General features: G+C 40.7%; 1 protein-coding gene across 18 annotated transcripts in view; it reads left to right on the top strand.

Annotated features, from left to right (window-relative positions):
• The window catches only part of SYTL2 (synaptotagmin like 2), a 156,792-nt gene that overhangs the window by 93,310 nt on the left and 39,039 nt on the right, over nt 1-24,443 (top strand). For all 18 annotated transcript variants that reach the window (XM_086678481.1, XM_086678484.1, XM_086678482.1 and 15 more), the window contains 2 exons: nt 11,362-11,513; nt 13,815-13,947. In XM_086678481.1, coding sequence (XP_086534607.1) covers nt 11,362-11,513; nt 13,815-13,947 — 285 coding nt within the window. The remainder of the gene's footprint in view (nt 1-11,361; nt 11,514-13,814; nt 13,948-24,443) is intronic.

Here is a 24,443-nt window from a genome sequence, read left to right as displayed (position 1 = left end):
TCATCAGGAGAAGTGAACCATACCCGCCACTGCCATTGTATTGGGTATGGTTCACTTAAGCCCAGCAGTGACAGGATCTCTCTTATATGTTGCCTGACTCAGACTGGGGTGGCTGCTGAGCATTTATTTGTTCTTTATTCACTCAATTCACAGTTGTTGGGTATCAGCTCTGTGCCAGGCATGGTGCGAGGTGCTCGCATTACAAAGGTGATTAAGGTGTAGTCCTCACCTACAAGGTGTTTGCAGAGTTCAGAGTAGTGGGTGAGACAGACGTGCAAATAGATCATTGGAACATGATGTGGTCAGTGCTGTGGGAGCCTGGGGGAAGGGCAAGCTGCTCACATGTGTCTTGGCAATCAGGGAAGGCTTCCCCTGTGAGGTGGTGCATGAGCTGGATCTGAAGGATAAGGACCAATGTACTGCGAAGAGAAGTGAGGAAAGATATCCTGAGAGACTTCACATTTATTGGCCTCTTACCAAGATCTAGGCACTGTTAGGTGCTTTCTGGTAAACACCTCATTTAATCATCTTAGAAGTCCTACAGAGTAGATCTTACTTTCCTTCTCTTTACAAAGAGACTGTAGTGTCAAGGGGTTCAGTAACCTGCCCAGGTAGCATATAGGAAGGGTTAGAACAGGATTTGGACCTGTTTGGGAGAGTCTAAACCTTGTAATCTTTCTGCCAGGACTTTCTGCTTGTAATGTTTATGGAGATCAGAAAGAGCAGTTTGGGGAATAATAAGAAATCTAGAGTACTGGCGAGTAGAGTCTGGAGGTAAATGCTGGAAAATGAATCTGAAAAGGTAGTCTGAAGCCAGGTGGTCAGGGGCCTCATTTGATATTCCTTCACTCCACAAGCACTGAATAAATACCCACCATTTTCCAGAGATACCAAACAAGGATATATAGAGTACAAGACCTGCTCCTAGGGGCTCACTTTGTAATCAGGGAATGCTAGAAGGACTTCTTTCTTCTGGAATTGAACTCAAACTTGGTCCTTTGGGAGGAGAAGCCAAAAAAGCTCCATCAGTAGCCTATGGAGGATTGCTTTGCCAAAAGCATCAGACAATTGGAAACCATTAGAAATGTTTGATAAGAACCATGACCTCCCTGGTGATTCAAAACCATAAAGTGATGACTGTTTCTGTCAGGGTTTGGTGATGTTTTATCGTAACTGGACATGTTTGGGATGGGGTCACTTCTTCCTAGGTAACTGGGAGAGGAGAGAAACTTCCAGCAGAGAGTTGAACTCTTGGGAGGAAGACACTCCAGGCACCCTTGGAGAGAGGACATGCACTTGCTAGAATCCCTCCTGTTTTCTCCACTCCTGGGCATGCCAGTGTGCAACCCTCACACACAGCCCTGCTGCCACCCCCTTGGTGTGGCCATCATACAATGTTCTCTGGCTAAGACATTTTGTTTTTTTTTTTGTTTTTTTTTATTTATATATGAAATTTATTGTCAAATTGGTTTCCATACAACACCCAGTGCTCATCCCAAAAGGTGCCCTCCTCAATACCCATCACCCACCATCTCCTCCCTCCCACCCCCCATCAACCCTCAGTTTGCTCTCAGTTCTCAACAGTCTCTTATGCTTTGGCTCTCTCCCACTCTAACCTCTTTTTTTTTCCTTCCCCTCCCCCATGGGTTCCTGTCAAGTTTCTCAGTATCCACATAAGAGTGAAACCATATGGTATCTGTCTTTCTCTGTATGGCTTATTTCACTTAGCATCACACTCTCCAGTTCCATCCACGTTGCTACAAAAGGCCATATTTCATTTTTTCTCATTGCCACGTAGTATTCCATAGTGTATATAAACCACAATTTCTTTATCCATTCATCAGTTGATGGACATTTAGGCTCTTTCCATAACTTGGCTATTGTTGAGAGTGCTGCTATGAACATTGGGGTACAAGTGCCCCTATGCATCAGTACTCCTGTGTCCCTTGGATAAATTCCTAGCAGTGCTATTGCTGGGTCATAGGGTAGGTCTATTTTTAATTTTCTGAGGAACCTTCACACTGCTTTCCAGAGCGGCTGCACCAATTTGCATTCCCACCAACAGTGCAAGAGGGTTCCCGTTTCTCCACATCCTCTCCAGCATCTATAGTCTCCTGATTTGTTCATTTTGGCCACTCTGACTGGCGTGAGGTGATACCTGAGTGTGGTTTTGATTTGTATTTCCCTGATAAGGAGCGACGCTGAACATCTTTTCATGTGCCTGTTGGCCATCCGGATGTCTTCTTTAGAGAAGTGTCTATTCATGTTTTCTGCCCATTTCTTCACTGGGTTATTTGCTTTTCGGGTGTGGAGTTTGGTGAGCTCTTTATAGATTTTGGAGACTAGCCCTTTGTCGGATATGTCATTTGCAAATATCTTTTCCCATTCCGTTGGTTGCCTTTTAGTTTTGTTGGTTGTTTCCTTTGCTGTGCAGAAGCTTTTTATCTTCATAAGGTCCCAGAAATTCACTTTTGCTTTTAATTCCCTTGCCTTTGGGGATGTGTCGAGTAAGAGATTGCTACGGCTGAGGTCAGAGAGGTCTTTTCCTGCTTTCTCCTCTAGGGTTTTGATGGTTTCCTGTCTCACATTCAGGTCCTTTATCCATTTTGAGTTTATTTTTGTGAATGGTGTGAGAAAGTGGTCTAGTTTCAACCTTCTGCATGTTGCTGTCCAGTTCTCCCAGCACCATTTGTTAAAGAGACTGTCTTTTTTCCATTGGATGTTCTTTCCTGCTTTGTCAAAGATGAGTTGGCCATACGTTTGTGGGTCTAGTTCTGGGGTTTCTATTCTATTCCATTGGTCTATGTGTCTGTTTTTGTGCCAATACCATGCTGTCTTGATGATGACAGCTTTGTAGTAGAGGCTAAAGTCTGGGATTGTGATGCCTCCTGCTTTGGTCTTCTTCTTCAAAATTACTTTGGCTATTCGGGGCCTTTTGTGGTTCCATATGAATTTTAGGATTGCTTGTTCTAGTTTCGAGAAGAATGCTGGTGCAATTTTGATTGGGATTGCATTGAATGTGTAGATAACTTTGGGTAGTATTGACATTTTGACAATATTTATTCTTCCAATCCATGAGCAGGGAATGTCTTTCCATTTCTTTAAATCTTCTTCAATTACCTTCATAAGCTTTCTATAGTTTTCAGCATACAGATCCTTTACATCTTTGGTTAGATTTATTCCTAGGTATTTTATGCTTCTTGGTGCAATTGTGAATGGGATCAGTTTCTTTACTTGTCTTTCTGTTGCTTCATTGTTAGTGTATAAGAATGCAACTGATTTCTGTACATTGATTTTGTATCCTGCAACTTTGCTGAATTCATGTATCAGTTCTAGCAGACTTTTGGTGGAGTCTATCGGATTTTCCATGTATAATATCATGTCATCTGCAAAGAGCGAAAGCTTGACTTCATCTTTGCCAATTTTGACGCCTTTGATTTCCTTTTGTTGTCTGATTGCTGATGCTAGAACTTCCAGCACTATGTTAAACAACAGTGGTGAGAGTGGGCATCCCTGTCGTGTTCCTGATCTCAGGGAAAAAGCTCTCAGCTTTTCCCCGTTGAGGATGATGTTAGCTGTGGGCTTTTCATAAATGGCTTTTATGATCTTTAAGTATGTTCCTTCTATCCCGACTTTCTCAAGAGTTTTTATTAAGAAAGGGTGCTGGATTTTGTCAAAGGCCTTTTCTGCATCGATTGACAGGATCATATGGTTTTTCTCTTTTTTTTTGTTAATGTGATGTATCACGTTGATTGATTTGCGAATGTTGAACCAGCCCTGCATCCCAGGAATGAATCCCACTTGATCATGGTGAATAATTCTTTTTATATGCCGTTGAATTCGATTTGCTAGTATCTTATTGAGAATTTTTGCATCCATATTCATCAGGGATATTGGCCTGTAGTTCTCTTTTTTTACTGGGTCTCTGTCTGGTTTAGGAATCAAAGTAATACTGGCTTCATAGAATGAGTCTGGAAGTTTTCCTTCCCTTTCTATTTCTTGGAATAGCTTGAGAAGGATAGGTATTATCTCTGCTTTAAACGTCTGGTAGAACTCCCCTGGGAAGCCATCTGGTCCTGGACTCTTATTTGTTGGGAGATTTTTGATAACCGATTCAATTTCTTCGCTGGTGATGGGTCTGTTCAAGCTTTCTATTTCCTCCTGATTGAGTTTTGGAAGAGTGTGGGTGTTCAGGAATTTGTCCATTTCTTCCAGGTTGTCCAATTTGTTGGCATATAATTTTTCATAGTATTCCCTGATAATTGTTTGTATCTCTGAGGGATTGGTTGTAATAATTCCATTTTCATTCATGATTTTATCTATTTGGGTCATCTCCCTTTTCTTTTTGAGAAGCCTGGCTAGAGGTTTGTCAATTTTGTTTATTTTTTCAAAAAACCAACTCTTGGTTTCGTTGATCTGCTCTACAGTTTTTTTAGATTCTATATTGTTTATTTCTGCTCTGATCTTTATTATTTCTCTTCTTCTGCTGGGTTTAGGCTGCCTTTGCTGTTCTGCTTCTAATTCCTTTAGGTGTGCTGTTAGATTTTGTATTTGGGATTTTTCTTGTTTCTTGAGATAGGCCTGGATTGCAATGTATTTTCCTCTCAGGACTGCCTTTGCTGCGTCCCAAAGCGTTTGGATTGTTGTATTTTCATTTTCGTTTGTTTCCATATATTTTTTAATTTCTTCTCTAATTGCCTGGTTGACCCACTCATTCGTTAGTAGGGTGTTCTTTAACCTCCATGCTTTTGGAGGTTTTCCAGACGTTTTTCTGTGGTTGATTTCAAGCTTCATAGCATTGTGGTCTGAAAGTATGCATGGTATGATTTCAATTCTTGTAAACTTATGAAGGGCTGTTTTGTGACCCAGTATATGATCTATCTTGGAGAATGTTCCATGTGCACTCGAGAAGAAAGTATATTCTGTTGCTTTGGGATGCAGAGTTCTAAATATATCTGTCAAGTCCATCTGATCCAATGTCTCATTCAGGGCCCTTGTTTCTTTATTGACCGTGTGTCTAGATGATCTATCCATTTCTGTAAGTGGGGTGTTAAAGTCCCCTGCAATTACCACATTCTTCTCAATAAGGTTGCTTATGTTTATGAGTAATTGTTTTATATATTTGGGCGCTCCGGTATTCGGCGCATAGACATTTATAATTGTTAGCTCTTCCTGATGGATAGACCCTGTCACTATTATATAATGTCCTTCTTCATCTCTTGTTACAGCCTTTAATTTAAAGTCTAGTTTGTCTGATAGAAGTATGGCTACTCCAGCTTTCTTTTGGCTTCCAGTAGCATGATAAATAGTTCTCCATCCCCTCACTCTCAATCTAAAGGTGTCCTCAGGTCTAAAATGAGTCTCTTGTAGACAGCAAATAGATGGGTCTTGTTTTTTTATCCATTCTGATACCCTATGTCTTTTGGTTGGCGCATTTAGTCCATTTACATTCAGTGTTATTATAGAAAGATATGGGTTTAGAGTCATTGTGATGTCTGTATGTTTTATGCTTGTAGTGATGTCTCTGGTACTTTGTCTCACAGGGTCCCCCTTAGGATCTCTTGTAGGGCTGGTTTAGTGGTGACAAATTCCTTCAGTTTTTGTTTGTTTGGGAAGACCTTTATCTCTCCTTCGATTCTAAATGACAGACTTGCTGGATAAAGGATTCTCGGCTGCATATTTTTTCTGTCTAGCACACTGAAAATCTCGTGCCAATTCTTTCTGGCCTGCCAAGTTTCAAAAGAGAGATCAGTCACGAGTCTTATAGGTCTCCCTTTATATGTGAGGGCACGTTTACCCCTTGCTGCTTTCAGAATTTTCTCTTTATCCTTGTATTTTGCCAGTTTCACTATGATATGTCGTGCAGAAGATCGATTCAAGTTACGTCTGAAGGGAGTTCTCTGTGCCTCTTGGATTTCAATGCCTTTTTCCTTCCCCAGTTCAGGGAAGTTCTCAGCTATGATTTCTTCAAGTACCCCTTCAGCACCTTTCCCTCTCTCTTCCTCCTCTGGGATACCAATTATGCGTAGATTATTTCTTTTTTGGCTAAGACATTTTGATTCGCTACTTAGGAAGGGTGCATATTAGCTTGAATGACAATCATAAACCCTCTTGGATTTATGTAGCACATTACCTCCCAAAAGTTCAAAGTCTGCTTAAGGCTTTAATACTTCTTTATTCTGTTGCCCTACTCTGGAGTTTGTGATTCTCATTTTACTGAGATGGGTGGAGAGATGTAGAGATTAAAAGACTTGTCAGGTAGAGGGTCAGCTAGAAAGATGGCAGAGTAGGATGACCCTAAGCCCACCTCATCTCACAGATACAACCAGATTACACTCACATCGGTATAAATAACCCACAAAACAACCCAAAGATGGACAGAACAAACTTCACAATTAAATGGTGGAGAAGAGGCCACAATGAATAAGGTAGGAAGAGTGAAGGCCCAGTTTGGGAGTGAAGTGGATTAGGGCCATCTATGGTGCAGAGGAAACTGGTGGCACAAAGAAGGGCAGAAAACAGACTTTCCCACAGGGAACCCATAAAATGGAGGATGAATTCCCATAATATTTGCCTTTGAAATTGAGAGGACCTTAATATGTGATTTCTTACAACCAGTGGGACTTAAGGCCTGTAACTTTAAAAATAGGGGCTTGACTCTGGGATCTTTTCTGACCCCAACACTATGAAACTAGAAATCAACCACAGGAAAAATCTGGAAAGAGCACAGATACTTGGAGGTTAAATAGCATGCTACTAAACAATAAATGAGTCAACCATGAAATCAAAGAAGCAATAAAAAATTGTATAGAAACAAATGAAAATGAAAACATAATGGTCCAAAATTTTTGAGATTCAGCAAAAGTAGTTCTAAGAGGGAAGTTTACAGCAATATAAGACTACCTCAAGAAGCAAGAAATATCTCAAACAACCTAGCCTTACACCTAAAGGGACTAGAAAAAGAAGAACAAATAAAACCCAAATCCAATGAAAGGAAGGAAGTAACAAATATTAGAACAGAAATAAATGGCATAGAAACTAAAAAAACAATAGAACAGGTGAAACTATGAGCTAGTTCTTTGAAAAGATTAACAAAATTGGTAAACCTCTAATTAATAAACCTCTAAAAGAGGACCCAAATGAAATCAACACCACAGAAATACAAACAATTGTAACAAAATATTAATGAAAACCTATATGCCAACAAATTGGACAACTTAGAAAATATGGATAAATTCCTAGAAATGAATAACCTACCAAAACTAAAGCAGGAAGAAATAGAAAATTTGAACAGACCAATTACCAGCAATGAAATTGAATCCATAATCAAAAAATCCCCTAAAACAAAAGTCCAGGACCAGACAGCTTCACAGGAAAATTCTCCCGAACACTTAAAGAAGAGTTAATACCTATTCTTCTCAAACAATTCCAAAAAATAGAAGACAAAGGGAAACTTCCGAATTCATTCAATGAAGCCGGTATCACCCTGACCAGATAAGAACACCACAAAAAAAAGAGAACTACAGGCCAATATCTCTCATGAATATACATGTAAAAATCTCAAAAAAATATTAGCAAACTGAATCCAACAATACAAAAATTAAAAAAAGAACTATCCTATGACCCAGCAATAGCACTACTAGGAACTTCTCCAAAGGATACAGGAGTGTTGATTCATAGGGGCACATGTGTCCCAATGTTTATAGCAGTGATTTCAACAATAGCCAAATTGTGTAAAGAGCCTAAATGTACATCAACTGATGAACAGATAAAGAAGATGTGGTTTATATATACAATGGAATACTAGTTGGCAATGAAAAAGAATGAAATCCTGCCATCTGCAGCAATGTGGATGGAAGTGGAGGGTATTATGCTAAGTGAAATAAGGCAGGCAGGGAAAGACAGTTCCACTCATATGTGGAACTTGAAAAACTTAACAGAAGACCATGGGGGAAGGGAAGGGAAGGGGAAAAAATAGTTATAAACAGAAAAGGAGGGAGGCAAACCATAAGAGACTCTTAAATACAGAGCACAAACTGAGGGTTGATGGTGGGCATGGGGGAGAGAGGAAAATGGGTGATGGGCATTGAGGAGGGCACTTGTTGGGATGAGCACTGGCTGTTGTATGTAAGCAATGAATCATGGGAATCTACCCCCCAACCCAAGAGCACACTGTATGCACTGTATGTTAACCAACTTGATGATAAATTATATTAAAAAAAATCTTACACCACAATCAAGTGGGATTTATTTCTGGGATGCAGGAGTGGTTCAATATTCACAAAACAATCAACATGATACATTACATCAATCAGAGAAAGGATAAAAACCATATAATGATTTCAATAGATGCAGAAAAAGCATTTGGCAAAGTAGAACACCAATTCATGATAAAAACTTTCTGTAATGTATGTTTAGAGGGAACATACTGCAACATAATAAAGGCCAAATATGAAAATCCCATAGCCAATATACTGAATGGTGAAAAACTGAGAACTTTTGCCTTAAGGTCAGGAACACGACAAGCCTGTCCACTCTCAGCACTGTTATTTAACATAGTACTGGAAATCCTAACTACAACAATTAGACAACATGAAGAAATAAAAGACATCCAAATTGGCAAGGAAGAAGTAAAACTGTCACTATTTGCAAATGACATGTTACTGTATTTAGAAAACCCTAAATATCCCCCCCAAAAAAACTGCTAGAACTGATAAATGAATTCAGTAAAGTTGCAGGATGCAAAATCAATGTACAGAAATCCTACAAATTCCTATACACTAACAATGAAGCAGTAGAAAGTGAAATTAAGTAGAGAATCCCAACTTCATATATTGAAAAAAAAAAAAGAAAAAAAAGAAGAGAATCCCATTTACAACTGTACCAAAACCAATAAAATATCTAGGAATAAACTTAACCAAACAGGGGGAAGATCTGTACTCTGTAAAGTGTGAAACACTGATGAAAGAAATTCAAGACAATGCAAAGAAATGGAAAGATGTTCCATGCTCATAGGTTGGAAGAATAAAGATTGTTAAAATGCCTATACTACCCAAAACAACCTATGTATTTAATGCAATACCTATCAGAATACCCAGTGCATTTTTTTCACAGAGCTAAAACAAACCTAAAATTTGCATGGAACCACCAAAGACCTCAAATAGCCAAAACAATCTTGAAAAAGAAAAACAAAACTGGAGGTATCACAATTCCAGATTTCAAGTTATATTACAAAGCAGGAGTCATTAAAACAGTATGGTACTGACATAAAAATAGACACATAGATCACTGGAATATTAAAGAAATCCAAAAATAAACCCACAATTATATGGTTAGTTAATCTTCAACATAAGAAGAACGAATATCCAATGGGAAAAAGGCTCTTCAGCAAATGGTATTGGGAAACTGGACAACCATGTGCAAAGTAACAAAACCAGACCTCGTTCTTATACCATACATGCAAATAAACTCAAAATGGATTAAAAGGCCTCAATGTGAGACCTGAAATAATAAAAAATCCTAGAATAGAGCATAGGCAGTAATCTCTCTGACATTAGCCCTAGCAACATTTTTCTAGATATGTCTCCTAAGGCAAGAAAATTAAAAGCAAAAATAAACTTTGGGACTACATTAAAATAAAAAGCTCTGCACAGTGAAGGAGACAAACTAAAAAGCAACCTGTGGAATGAGAGAAAATATTTGGTAATGACATAAAGGGTTGGTATCCAAAATATATAAAGAACTGATACAACTCAGTACCAAAAACAGATAATTCAACTAAAAAGTGGGCAGAATACATGAACAGACACTTCTCCAAAGATGACATCCAAATGGCCAGGAGACACATGAAAACAAGCTGAGCATCACTCATCATTAGGCAAATGCAAATTAAAACTACAATGAGTCATCACCTCACACCTGTCAGAATGGTGAAAATTAAAACACAAGACACATCAAGTATTGGTGAAAACGTGGAGAAAAGGGAACCCTCTTGCACTGATGGTAGGAATGCAAACTGGTGCAGCCACTGTGGAAAACAGTATGGAGGTTCCTCAAAAGATTAAAACTGGAACTACCCTACCACCCAGTAATCACATTACTAAGTATTTACCCAAAAAATACAAAAACACTGAATCAAAGGGATATATGCACCCCTATGTTTATTACAACCTATTTACAACAGCCACACTATGAAGCAACCCAGGTGTCCACTGATAGGCAAAGGATAAAGAAGAAGTGGTGTGTATTACAATGGAATATATTCAGCCACTAAAAAAAGAAAGAAATCTTGTTTGCAACAACAGGGATAGAGCAAGAGAGTGTAATACTAAAGGAAATAAGTCAGTCATGGGAAGACAACTACCATGTGATCTCACTCGTGTGGAATTTACAAACAAATGAGCAAAGAAAAAAGAGACCTAGAAATAGATGCTTAACTATAGAGAACAAACTGATGGTCACCAGAGGGGATGTGGGGGGGGGGAGGGTGGTGGGAGAAATAGGGGATGAGAATTAAAGAATACATTTATCACGATGAACAAAAAAAGACTTGTTAAGTAGAACAGTGTTTTTTAAGTGAGTAAATTAGGAAGATTTTAGGGCTGCATTTGTTTTGTTCTATAGGCTTTAGCTTTTCAGTGAGCATGAGTGATCATGGAACCCTTGAAAGCAGTAGCTGCACAATTGGCTGTGCCTCTGCCTCTACTCCCTGTCCCCCTTCTACCATAAATTTGATCTTGCCTGCCTCCTGCCTGCTTTTTCAGCATTCATTTCCCTAGCATTAAGACCCAGAGACATCATGCACTTCCCCCACAGAAAGTCTCTGATAAAACTCATTTCACTGAAATGGAAAGGATTGATGAGCTGATAACTACACCACCACTTATTCATTGGGTATTAAGTGCCAGGCATTTGCAAAGGGCAGTTTATATGCATTAGCTAATTTAATCCTCAAAGCAATCCCATGAAGTAGATTAGTATGATTAACCTCTTTTTACAGCTAAAGGGACCAAAGCTTAGAGATGCTTAATATATCATCTTTCCCTGGGGTGTTTGCATTTGAACAGTAGACACAGAAGACCACAGCCCAAAAGTGAATCTGTTCTTGAGAAATTCCAGACATCATGTGGAGGTCAGGGATAAAATCTTTGATTTTTAAAAAGTGTAAGCCTTGTCTTTCTCGACTTTTCATTCAAAGAGGAATATATATATTTCTTAGTCATCTAAGAGGTTTGTGGGGTCTTCTAAATTATTGAGAGCTTTATATGTCTTTCTGTTTACAAATTTCTTTATGCACTGTCACAGTAAACTCATTTATTTACCATGGGCTCTCAGCAAAGTAAAGCTCTTTTCCTTTTGTAGACATTTGCCTGAAAAAATTAAGGATGACCAACAGTTGAAGAATATGAGTGGCCAGTGGTTTTATGAAGCCAAGGCAAAAAGGCACAGAGACAGAATTCATGGTGCAGATATCATCAGAGCATCCATGAGAAAGAAGAAGCTCCAGGTAGCAGGTGAGTTGATTTGGGTAGTACATTTTGAGCCAGCATTTGTGGGGAAGGCATTGTCAAGAGAAGGGAAGGGTGTTAGAATCTTTACTGGAAGCTGCTGAGGGATGTCATTTAGAGGTGTGCTTTGCATAATGTGTAGTCCCCCAGTTCAAAATCCTCTTGCCCTGAATTCAGATGGATGAAGGCAGGGCTCAGTGACCCAGGGTAATGTAGAAAAACATGGGAAGTCCTTTAGAGACTGTATTGAGTTGTAGTAGTATAGACAGTTGGGGTTTATTTTATTTATTTTGAGAGAGAGAGTATGCACATGCAAGGGAGGGGCAGAGGGAGGGAGGGAGGGAGGGAGAGAGAGAGAGAGAGAGAGAGAGAGAGAGAGAGAGAATATCCCAAGCAGGCTCTGCACTGTCAGCACAGAGCCTCACATGGGGCTTGAACTCACAAACTTTGAGATCATGACCTGAACTGAAATCAAGAGTCAGGATCTTAACTGATTGAGCCACCCAGGCGCCCCAAGAGTTGGGGTTATAAGGCATTTACCCCTGCATTCCTTTTGGCTTTTAACTCAGAAGATTCAGAACCTTTTCCTTTGAGTGGGGTGACAGAAAGAGACTAGCATCTCTTTCAACAACTTTAACATCTGATACCTCTTTAATCAACCAAGTGTATTACTTAAGAGACTGTAAAGACAGTATTTTGAGGGCTTTAGAATTCTGTTGGGTTTATTAAACATTTATAGTGTGCCTTCTCTCTCACTCTAGACTAGACAGTATAAACTTTTACCCCTGAGAATAGCCCCTGTGTAGATCTAACCTGTACACAATAAGGAAAACAGCTCTCACCTTTTGATCATTTAATACATGATAGGCATTTACTCTCTATATTTGTAACTATAGCAGCAATATTGTAAGGTAGGTATTATTATCCCCGTTCTATATATGGGACATGTAAAGTTCAGAGAAGTGAAATTACTTGTCCAAGGTTGTATCATTGGCAAATGGCGAACTGGGATTTCATTCTTTATGACTCAGAGTCATACTCCTTGCAAATAAAGGCTTATTGTTGAGTATATGCCATGTGTTGCTCGCATCCCTCTTGATTTTCAAAACCATCCCAGCCTTCAGAACTCTTGATAGGTACAAGTTACTATTGTGGATTCTGTTTTGCAATTGAAGAAATTAGACTTATGTGTAGAGAGACTCTGTAGGGAATACCACCCTGGAATGTGACTATTTGGTAATTGGGAGCCCTTATATTGATTCATCTTCTTTTTTTTTTTTTAACGTTTATTTATTTTTGAGACAGAGCATGAACGGGGGAGGGGCAGAGAGAGAGGGAGACACAGAATCAGAAGCAGGCTCCAGGCTCTGAGCCATCAGCCCAGAGCCCGACGCGGGGCTCAAACTCACGGCCCGCGAAATCATGACCTGAGCTGAAGTCGGACGCTTAACCGACTGAGCCACCCAGGCGCCCCTGCTTCATCTTCTTAACGTTGATGTATAAGCATTCCTGGCATTTATTGGCTCTGTGGTCTTAGGCAAGTCTCCTGAACTTTTTGATCCTCAATTTCCAAACCTGTGAACTTGGAAAAAAACTCCTTCCTCACAGGGAAATGCTTGCAAAAAACTCAGCACTGTGTCTGGCATTTAGTACTTGGTTGATGCTATGAGAGGTGCTGGTGAAGAGATCTGATGTTCAGAGGCAAAAAGAAGTTATTTCCTGAATAGGGAACGCAGAGTTTTTTGGGGGGCCTTGGCATCTGAGCTGGGTATTGAGGAGTATGTAGAATTTGGATGTGTAGAGACTGGGGGAAGGAAGAGGCAGTGGAGAGGAACATTCCAGATGATAAGTGTTTATTTCCCTTTGGGTCCCAGAGCCCAACCTCAAGTCAGGCACTGTTGATGTTTGGTAAATGCTTGGTAATGATGGTGTCTCTGTTCCAATGAGGACTCACTGACCAGAGAATTCCCCTGGCATACATATTTAGTCCTGTCCCCAGTTGAGGTCAGATCTACTTAGAGGTGGTCAGCATTTTGCTGTAGTGGTCTCTGGATTTACCTGCACATTTAAATGTACAATCATGCTCTCAGGAGATTCTGCTTGAGGGACGCTAACAATATGAGAATCTATTGACTTGACTTGCAGATGTAATTCTGACCCTGGATACTCAGACTCATTAGTGATTGCCTTGGCACTCTGGAAAGGCCTGAGGTTCAAGTTTGAGCTTCAGTGATAAGAGCTACTATAAGAGTTGTAGGTCATGGAGGTGAGGGATAACCTTCCTGTCTTTATTGTTTCCTCTTTCAGCTGAGCAGAGTAAGGACAGAGCAAATGAGGCAAAGGAAAGCTGGGTGAATAACGTCAACAAAGATGCTATCCTTCCCCCAGAGCTAACTGGTGCTCTAGAAGAGCCAGAGGATGTAGCACCAGCAAGCCCAAGGTAAGGTAGAGCTCACAGGGAGAGCCGCTGGATGTGGGATTCATGGCTTGGTGTGCTATGAGTGTAAACACCAGACTCTTCTCACAGGCACTGTGATGGGAGTATGTATGAGAGAATTTAGGGCCCTGATGTGGACAAAGCCTGAGCTGTACTCTTCCAACTTGGAGAATTTCTAACAAACCTGAATGTTAAATAAAATTAAAATGTTAAGTGGGTGATTTCTTCTAGCACCAACAATAGCTGATTTTTATTTGTGTTAATGATTTCACCTTAGAGTAGAATGAAGAGGTACTTCAAAATAAATATAGTCGTTTCAGAGAAGAGGTGAATTATGATCAAATTGTACAACCTGGTTCAATGGAAGAATCTCAAGTTTCTGGGAAACCAGACATGAATTCAAATCCTAAATATGCCACTTATTAGCCATTTGATGATGGACAAGTCATTTAACCTCTCTGAGTCTCTTTTCTTAACTCTAGATAGGAAAGATAATATATATATACCAGGAAAGACTATAGTGAGAATTAGTGATAACGTAGGTAGAATACCTGGTATATAGGAGGTGCTCAGTAAATGCCTCTTTAGGATGCAGATTGTCCTCAATATTTCAGTCTTGATTTTTTTTTTTTTTTTGGTGTTTTCCATACCTGTTACCATCTGGCCAGTCAAAAATGTACATTTGTGCATCCTTCTTAAGAAGTACCTGACTGTGGAGCTACATTGCCAGAAACCTTTTGATGATTTGCTTTTAGGTATTTAAGATCTTCCCATTGGTGTTCATCCCTTGGAGGTATAGTTATTACCCTTTGGTGGGAAGGCAGTTGCATTGTATCTGTACCTCCTCAGTGAAGACAATTCAATTCAGAGTCTACAACAGGGCTGAAGTCAACAAATTTGCTGGTAGGTTAATCACTGAGTCAGTTTCCAAGTCTGAGGCACCTAGGGAACAGGGATATTTCTAATGTAGTTGACACATGAGGGAGAAGGTCTATAATGTAGGCATCAATAGGCATTTCAGAGCCAAATATGAGTAAAGTTACATGACGTGAATAATGGAATACTGATTCTATTAAGGTACCCAGTATCCATCTCCCGGTTGGAGAGGACTCACTTCCATGGGTTGTAGGCTGGACTGTTTCCCCTCTGGGATGATTTGTAATGTTCTGTATGTAGAAACCATGTTGGCTAGAAGTTAAACAATAAGTAGTCACTAATTGATTTTGTGACCTTGTGTTAGAAGTGACTTAACTTCTTGGGCCTTTGGTTTCTCAACTGTAAAAATGGAATGATAATGATTTTCCAGCAGGATTACTGAGAATTTAATTAGCTAGTAAATGTAGAATTCTTAAAATGGTCAATAGCACATAGTGGGCATTTAGTGAATAGAAGTGTGGACTCTCACATACATTGAGTGAGAATCGACCCCTACCACTTCCCCTTGGTGACTTCCCGTTTTCCAGCAATCCCCCTAATGAGATAAAGGATTTCCTTCCATAGGGAGAGATGAGAACTTAAGTATTAGAAACTCCAGGAGTGAGAACACAGTTATTTAGAATCATCATTAAGGAGCTGAGCGCAGCTCCTAAGAGCCAATCTGATGGATGATGGGGACACCAGAACACTGACTAACTAGGGGAGGAGGGTTCAAGTACCACAGAAGGGGAACGGAGATTTGGGGGTGTCAGAAGACCAACTTAGCTTACTGCACAGTTTTATCTGGGTCAGATTTCCTGTCCTTCTCCCAAGAACGCATTTCATCTCAAAGGGCCTGGGGGACAGAGGCGCCGCTGCCCTCATTACCTGGCTTTTCTTCATGACCCCCATGCAGGCTGGTGGGTGTTTCTCCCCTGCTCCTCAATTTGAGGCTATTAATATAGCTTCCCCAAGTCATATCTTCATTATTTTCTGCATTCCTTGTGTGGCCTCAGACGAGTCTTTCTGGTTTCATCTGTAAATCAGAGCAGAGCTGCCTCACGAGGATATTATGAGATTAAATGAAATGAGATGTGGGAACCACTTAGCATTTCACAGGAAGAAAGAAAATTGGCAATTTCCAGTGGCTTTATAATTATGTTATTATAACATAGATGAGGTATGGTTCAGAAGGCAAGAATAAAAATGTCAGAATAAAAATGTATGCTGCTTTGCTCATGACGTGACATGGGTGGTAATCATCCAGAACTGGGGAAGGAGCTGTTGTTTACTTCTTCCTTCCCATGTCAGAAGCTAGTACTTTACTCAGTATCGGGTTCCTGCGGTGTTTCTCACCTATACTTTAACCTTTGCGAACTGGGTGTGTTAAGTGTATTTTGGGGCCTGTACTTTTAGAGGAATTGAACTTCAATAGCATGACTCAGTACCTGTCAATATTTTCTTAGCCAGGAGTCAGGTGTCCGGGAGTGTTGTGAGGCAACAGTGACTAGATATTGCAGTTTCTGAAGCAGTTTTTCTAATAGGTTCTGTGGCAAGATTCCTTGTTTGTATGGGCACAGTTCTGTGGGGTCCTGCCTGGGAAGAATTGAAACACTGTGGGTGCCTGGCATGAACTCACGCGCCATCTGGTACCTGCATTCTTCCGGAACTCATCTTTGTTTGCACCTGTCACACAAGGAAGTAGAGAGAGGTTTGATGAATGAAGGAATAGAGAGTGAGGTTTTCTTTAAAGTGGCAAAAGGAAAACTCCAAATGCTCACAGTTTCAGTGCTGGTTGCTGAATTTTAACTGTGCAGTATTGGCACAAACTGTGGTCAAAGACCAGTGTTTTGGTTTTTTAAAAAATAATCTGTATTTCTTAGTCATCACAGATTGGAATCTTACATAAAAATATAACAAAAATGAAATACAGAAAACAGCAAAGTCATACAAAGTATAAAGCCCCGATACAGTTCTGGGATGTCTTAGCAAATTGCTATAAATGAGTCTAAATGTATACACGCAATTTCTGTACTCCCCTCATTGCGAACCAGTGACACGCACTTCTCAGATTGGCACTGGTTCATGAACCACACCTTGATAGCACATCATGTCCTTCCTATCCCCAAATAATCCACAAGATATGGCTGAACCAAGGTGGGGAGTATACAAATAAAGATGTGAGAAGCTCTTCCCATGGGGGTCAGGACCCTGCCCATAAATGAGGTATAACATGTCTTGACTATAGAGGTAGACCGGTTTTGGGGTGAGAAGACCTTCCTTTGTTACTTGGGATGACATGTTCTGTGAAACAAGGTTGGGTGCTCCGGGCAACACTGATAGTCTTAGATGTCCCCATTTTGGTGCTGCTTTGGTCTGAAGGAGGCTGCAAGTGGACTGGCCTTGTAGTTTCTCTCTCTAATCTCTTCCTTTAAGACTGCCTGTCTGAAGATTGGTCTCTGTGATAGCTTATATTAACACTGTGGCCTCTCACAGGACCAGCCCAATACACTAAAGAAAACGCTAGTTTCTCAAGTGCATTCCAAGCTTCTCATTTCTTTTCCCCTTCTGGTTCCTCTTCTCACGTCCTTCCCCATCCCACATCCCTCAGTTGCCCGATGGCCTCTCCTTTCTTCTTTGAAGGAATCTAGCATGCATTCCACTCTAAGGAATATTGACTTTTTAATAACCCTGCACGGATGGAAAATTTCAGCTTCTTGCCTTTTCTGAATGGTCACTTTATTGAAATAAGAGCCTGAGCGTGTTTGTGGCATCCCAACACACGCCCAAGTAGCTCTTATCATGTGGTGTGCAGTGCAGATGAGGGCATTTCAATGAAAGGATTCAGAGGTCTGTCATGTGTCTGTCTCCCACCCTGTATAGACTTTCTGCTGGGAAGACTTCCAGTTCCTAATGGTTTCTAAAGATTAAAGAATTACCTTCAGAATGCAGACTGATGGGGATCAGAGCCTTCAACCAAGGGAAGCAAAGTGTTAGGTGCAGAGAGGACTGTGTTAGTGGCAGTGGGCATCTCAGTGCCCTGGCATCATATCAAAGAGGTGGTAGTATACTCTGACTATATACAAACAAGCCCTGGTAATAGATGTCCTCCGTCAGAGGTCAGTTACTGCTTTTGCTGGAGCAAAATCAGCAGGGGGTACTATGGGCCAGCCTAAACCACAGGCAGAAGAGTTCAGAAAGGCCAGAAGAAAGACAGTGAAATGTGTACAAAAATAGGAAAGAGAAACAGATATGATGGTTAGGATGGAACAGTTAATCCATATATTGGCTCGGTTTACTTTCAGGATATTTATTAGAAATAAAATGTTTAAATATCACTGTATGTAGCTGATTGGAAACACTGATTCAATGTCTTGCTAGCACCCAGTAGAATAAATCATTTTATAGGGTTTCTAATTTATTCTTCATTCAGTCATTTATTTAGTCAGTCAGTAATTATTCCATATTTATTGTATGCAAGATAGTAGCTAGGAATTCAGAGATGAACAACATATGGTCCCTGTCCTTAGGGAACTTATTGTTTGCAAAAGGGGCTGTCATGTATAACCATAAATTGTGATGTCACATGATAAGTGTAATTAAAAGCTATGGGAGCACAGAGGAGTAGCCCCGTGTCCAGGGTGAATGTGAGGGATTGTCAGGGAAGCTTCTAGAGAGAGTTATATGTAAGTCAGTTCTTGAAAGATGAGAAGGATTATGTTAGGTAGACATGGGGAGAATGACAATATAGGGACAGAGAATGACATGAGGGCCTGGCGTGTTGGAGACCTGAAAATGGTCTAGTAGATGTGCTCTGTGAGTGATGGGCAGTTATGCTGCAGGAAGAGACCAGAGCAAGATTGTGAAGAGCCTTGCATGTTGGCCAAAAGGCTGGACTTTTCCTTTAAGTCACAAGGAGCCATCAAATGACATTTTGATCAAGTTTGCTTTTTAGAGTGATCATTCTGATAACTGTGGAAGATGGGGTTAGGCAATTCCATTAGAACACTGTAACAGAAGTTTAGGTGAGAGATGGTAAGAACCTAATCAAGGGAGTGGAGAAAAGAGGAAACGTATGACAGTTTTAGAGATGAAATTAGAAGAAATTTCAGGTGTTTGTATGACACAGGGATATCTAATAATCTATAAAAGATACGTGGGTTACTTGATGAGATATTCTCAACTGTGAGTTGTATGTCAGAACTGCCCAAGGAACTTTTAAAAATCCAGATTTTTCCCAGGGCTGAGCGTCACTGCATTTCTTTCTCAGCGTTGAGGACATGGATATTATTCACCACCATGTACCAAGCACCTAACATGTAGTGATAAGTATCTGGGGAATGTATGAATGCCAGCACTTTTCTCTTATTTTCTGCACACTTACCACTACCTGACATTTGGTTACATATTTATTTTTGGGTGTATGTATTGTCCTTCCCCGCCCTCCAAATGCATGAGGAAAAGGCCTTTTGGTTTATTGCTATATTTTGTTTGGTTCACTGCCCTATTCCTAACACATGCAACAGTGCCCAAAGAGTGTCTTGTGGAATGAAGGAAGGAAGGAAGGAAGGAATGAATGGAGAATAGACGGAGAGTGAGAGACTGACCACTTGAATGAAAACAGTTGATAAGGTAATGAATTATGAGGTAAAGAATAATGGTGAATGAGGGGTTAACGAATGAACAAATGAGTGAATGAATGAATGATTGAATGAAGTAGTTTGGAACTCAGGAATAGAGTAGAAAAGAGGAGAAAGGGAAAAGTTAAGCTACAAATGAAGAACATGATCGATAGCCTACAGACTTCATTGCTTTGCATTACTGAGCATCTCTCAGCTCAGCATTATCACCATGAGCTCTGGTGACTGTAAAAGATGGACAAGAATGTGAGGGGTATTCTCACATTTGGACAACTATAAGAGGGGGCATTCAAAGTAGAGTACCAGAAGGCATGGAGGTAGGAGGGAGCTTGGCTGCTGCAGAGGTTTGTAATGTCTGTTAATCAAAAAAATCCCTAGAGAATATCTCCAAAATGAGTTCAGGGAGAACAAGGTGAAGCTTTCCCTGTGGTATTTCTTTCCGTGGCTTCTGCACTTCCCTAGGAAGTGGTGAGAAAACAATGAGTTTTCTTACAAGAGAAGCTGTACGTCCTCACCTCACTTTGGTTTTGGTAGAGTTAAAGCACTGATTACTTTTGAGTCATCATAATGAACAAAAATGCTAATCTTTAAGCTTCACTTCCTATGCTTCAGTGTTACTTTTGCCACCGATCTCTGTCTTATCCTCTGTTGAATGGGGACCAAGAAATTAAAACCATGTCTTTAATTCTGAAATAATGTTATTGTTTCTACTAATGTTCTTTCCCCTGGAAGGCTTTTGTTTGTGTCTCAATCTCTTAGTCTCTCCCTCTCTTTCTCCCTCTTTCTCTCCCTGTTTCAATCTCCCAGAAGAATTAGCCACTTACCTCAACCCCTACCCCAATAATAAGCTCAATGTGAAGCACCTAGCTTTCTCCCAAAAGCAAGGTAGAGATGCCATTCTAAGGACAATGCATTTGATCTTTTGTCCTTGGATATATTGCATATGCAGTGATGTGACCATTTCATTTCTTAGAGGCCTGCCCCCCAGAATCACTTATACTGAGCACTTTAAAACAATCTTTCTTAATTGTATAGGATCTTGGATTTGCCCAAATCACCTGTGGTAGAAATAGTTTCACTGTGACATCAGAGTGTCTTACACTTGGCTGAGAATATTCGTGTTAGAGAATTCTGTAGCATGAAGTATGGTGGCATCAGACAAGTAATGTTTTACTTAAAAAAAAAAATGCTGACTTGAAAGGTTTGGTGTAGCATATTTTCTAATTTACTTCCCTCACTTTATCCCTGAGCCATTTCTTCATTTGTTTACCCATGTGTTTGAGCTTCACTGAGTGTAACATGTGCTGGCACAGTGTTGGGCACTTGGGACGTGACCCAGCATTAGCTTCCAAGAAACTTGCCACCCAAAGGGGGAGAGAGGTGAACAACAGCAACAGCATGTGAAAAAAATCACTCGCCGAATTTGCTTCTGATTCGACACTGTTAATATTTAAGCTGCAAAGAACTAGTGTAAGATGTCTGCTGTTATTTTTAACTTTTTTAGAGGGAAAGGCCAGTTAAGGTTCAGAAACTCTTAAAAGTCACTTTATGTGCTTGGGAGCACTTTATGGCTAGACACAGAAACAGGTTGAGTGTCCAGCTGGCCACGTGGTATGATTTAAAGCTGCACCTCTTTCCCCAGCATCCCTGCAACAGTATGATACCTTATTATTCTTTGTAGTTAAGTCTTCCAAGACTTGTATTAAAATGCAGATACTTTTAACCCTAATGTCAATATCATAATCTAATACTTTAATAATTCTTTTAACAAAGTAAACACATTTTGTCTAAGTGTTCCTTCTGGCATTGCAGGTAGTTTTTGAAGGGTGCCTGAGGGAAGAATTACAAGCACAGGGTGTGGAATTTGGCTTGCTACAGTTTAAAAATCTAGTCCTGTGGAATGTATTGAGTATCTTTTATATGCAGGACACAGTCTACTACCTTGGGGAGGGATTCCAAGAAACAAAGACACAGTATCTGGCTATAAAGAGTCTATATTCTCTTAGGAAAAATAACGCATCCGTGTGTGTGAATATCTGATCATGTGATAACAAATAGTGCCAGGCAGAGAGCAAATTTCGAATCCAAAGTAACACTGAAATGTGATATAAGGATTTGAGACAAGTAGACCCACTTCCAGCTGGGCTGATACAGGAGCAGTATCACAAGGTGGTGAGATTCGGACTGGGCTTGGAGATGACAGCAAGGATTTGGGCAGAGAGCGGAGCAAACACATGAGGGCAGGGCGGGGGGGATAGACCAAGTGGAGACAACAGTCAAGTGAGTTTTGGGGATAATGAGTAGATGGAACTCTTTGGCATGAAGGGGCAATAGAAGGAAAGAGTGGGAAAGTATATTGGGTACATGGCGGAGCATCTCCAGTTCCTTCCTGACAAGTTCAAACAGACTTCATTCCAACAGGCCTTGGGGAGTCAGGGAAGGAGAATGAGCAAAAGAGTGACATGATCAAAATTGTGTTTGAGATCATCCCAGCTTAGTGGCGGAATGCTGAATGGATTCATGGAACTTTAGAATCAGGAGGTCAGATGTGAGGCTATTAAAGTTGATAGAAATAAAGGATGTGACTGTAAAGGTAGAAAGGAAGTGACAGATGTGACAGTCACTGGGAAAGAAGGATCACCTGGACTTCAGTCTTCTTGCTATAAACCACCACTTTATTAACGTGAGAAATCAGAGGCAGTGTAGCCTCGCCATTATTCGTGTGATTGTCTGTTGGGTCAGGGTCAGACACACCTGGCTCAAATCCCCAGGTCTTCACTTATTAATTTTGTGACATCAAGGTTATTTAACCTCCCAAGCCTTAGTTTTTCTCATGAGTTAAATGAGGAGAAGCATACATACCTCAAAGGGTTGTTGCAAAAATCAGCTGAGGATAAGATGATTGCTAAATAAAAGGCAGGTGTTCAAAACATTGCTGTATTCCTTGAAAGAAGTAAAGCCAGAGCTTAATCTGAGAAGTAGCTGTATTTTTACAGACTTTGAGGCACAAGACTGTTGTTTTCATTTTTTCTAAGCAGACTAACCCAGTCCCTAACCACGTGTCCCACCCCCTTGTCATTTTCCCTCTCCCAACACACACAGTGGCCCAGTGATACTGTATCTCTGTACTTTAGTGTCTGACCACGTGCTCTGAATGTGTCATTTCTTCCTCTTTTGTTTTCTGAACTAATAGAAACAAAGGCATTTATTTTAAACTTAAATAATGTGCCTTGTTGTTGTTTGGCAAATAACATGGGTTTTTTAAGAAAAAAAGTCATGGATACCTATCTGCTGCCTGGCACTGGCTCAGTGATCTTCATTTTTCAGTTTTTCACAAGTTGTGTATCAGGTGCCGTACAAGGCATTGCAGGGGATTTATAAAGATGGTCAAAGAGGTACTTCATAGTGGACCTGACATACATTGGTTGATAGAGTTTAGAAAGAGAGAGACTAGTTTCATGTCTGGTTTTATGATGTGAAATATGGGCACTCGGAACTGGGGCCTATGAAGCACAGGAACTGGGTTTCCGGGGAGCAGAGAGGGAAGAGAGTTGAGACTGCTTATCCTTCAGTCTTGGTGAGTGGGAGAGGAGGGAAGAAGATGGCAGGACAAAATGGGTGATGCATGGAGCCGGTAGCATTTGGTTGAGGTCCTCTGATTATACGACTGCTTTATTTATAAGGAGATGATACAAAACATTCTAAGAAACTGAGCTTAGCCTCTGCTGTAAGGTTCCTTGTGTCATTCATGGGCTTCTTAAAATGACAGTCAAGAGATAGTGCTTTCTAGTCCGGAGCTATTGGCTATTTTTATTGTATGGACACCGTGAGTTCTCTCAGTGACCAGGTACTTGTTTTCACATTGGCTGATAGATACCTCGATTGAAATGCGTGCCCACTGTTGTAAGAATAGCCTCCTGCAATGTGTTTTTCTATGAGCCTTAATTCTAGCTCCATTATAAATTCCCATTCTTGTTCCTTGCCCTTCCCTTCCCCATCCTTTTCCCCTCTTTGTCACATCCATGTAATCAAGATGTATCTTATATACATCTGCCTCAACTGCCGCAATTCCTTTCTGGAACAATGAAGAGAGTAACAAAAGGAAGAATGGCTTCCTCAAAAGTTCATCCTTTTCCTGGGACTAAGTCTGTGCAAAAAGTAACAATTGAAGTGCAGAGGGAAAGAAAGGAAATGAAGCTGTGGGAACAAGTAGCCCATGTTTTGAGTGACCATATTCTTGGGCAGGGCTCTGTGGCTTTGGGGAAAATTGCTCTCTTTCCCCAACATCCACTTCCTTTGCTACATGGTGAAAAGCCGGTGCCTTCCTAGGTATTTTCCAAGTTCTTGAGTCTGTGATGTCACTAAGAGGACAGGTGGAGTCCACCTGGGCACAGTGGTTTCAGCCAGTAGTGACTTCACCTTTTATGCCTGAGGCAAGGCCACTGGAGCAGGAAGTCTGAACAGATGGTTTTCTTCCCGTCTGTCCGGGGCCACTCTGACTCTCTTTTTCCTTTCTTCCTTAATAGCCATGGGAGTGGTTGTTCAGGAGGGAACCCTGCTAAACTCCCTTTTCTCCATTTACTCTCACTGTGCTCTCACACTGGGGCTGTCCTGTCCCTTGGGTAAAGAATCTTCTTCACTCCTTTTGAGCCAGCCCCAGGCTTCTACCTGCCACCATCTTTTGGCTGCTGTGCTTGCCCTTACCCCTTTTGTAGTTGAATAAGAACTCACTCACTCTCTCTGCCCCTCCCCCGTTCATGCTCTGTCTCTCTCTGTCCCAAAAATAAACGTTGAAAAAAAAAAAAAAAACAAAAAACAAAAAACAAGAAAAAGGGACGCCTGGGTGGCGCAGTCGGTTAAGCGTCCGACTTCAGCCAGGTCACGATCTCGCGGTCCATGAGTTCGAGCCCCGCGTCAGGCTCTGGGCTGATGGCTCAGAGCTTG

Source organism: Puma concolor, chromosome D1 (genome assembly GCF_028749965.1).
Source record: "Puma concolor isolate L17-30 chromosome D1, mPumCon1.1.hap2, whole genome shotgun sequence".
Classification (NCBI taxonomy): domain Eukaryota; kingdom Metazoa; phylum Chordata; class Mammalia; order Carnivora; family Felidae; genus Puma; species Puma concolor.
The sequence above is the reverse complement of the archived record's forward strand: the minus strand, read 5'-3'. Positions and strand labels throughout refer to the sequence as shown.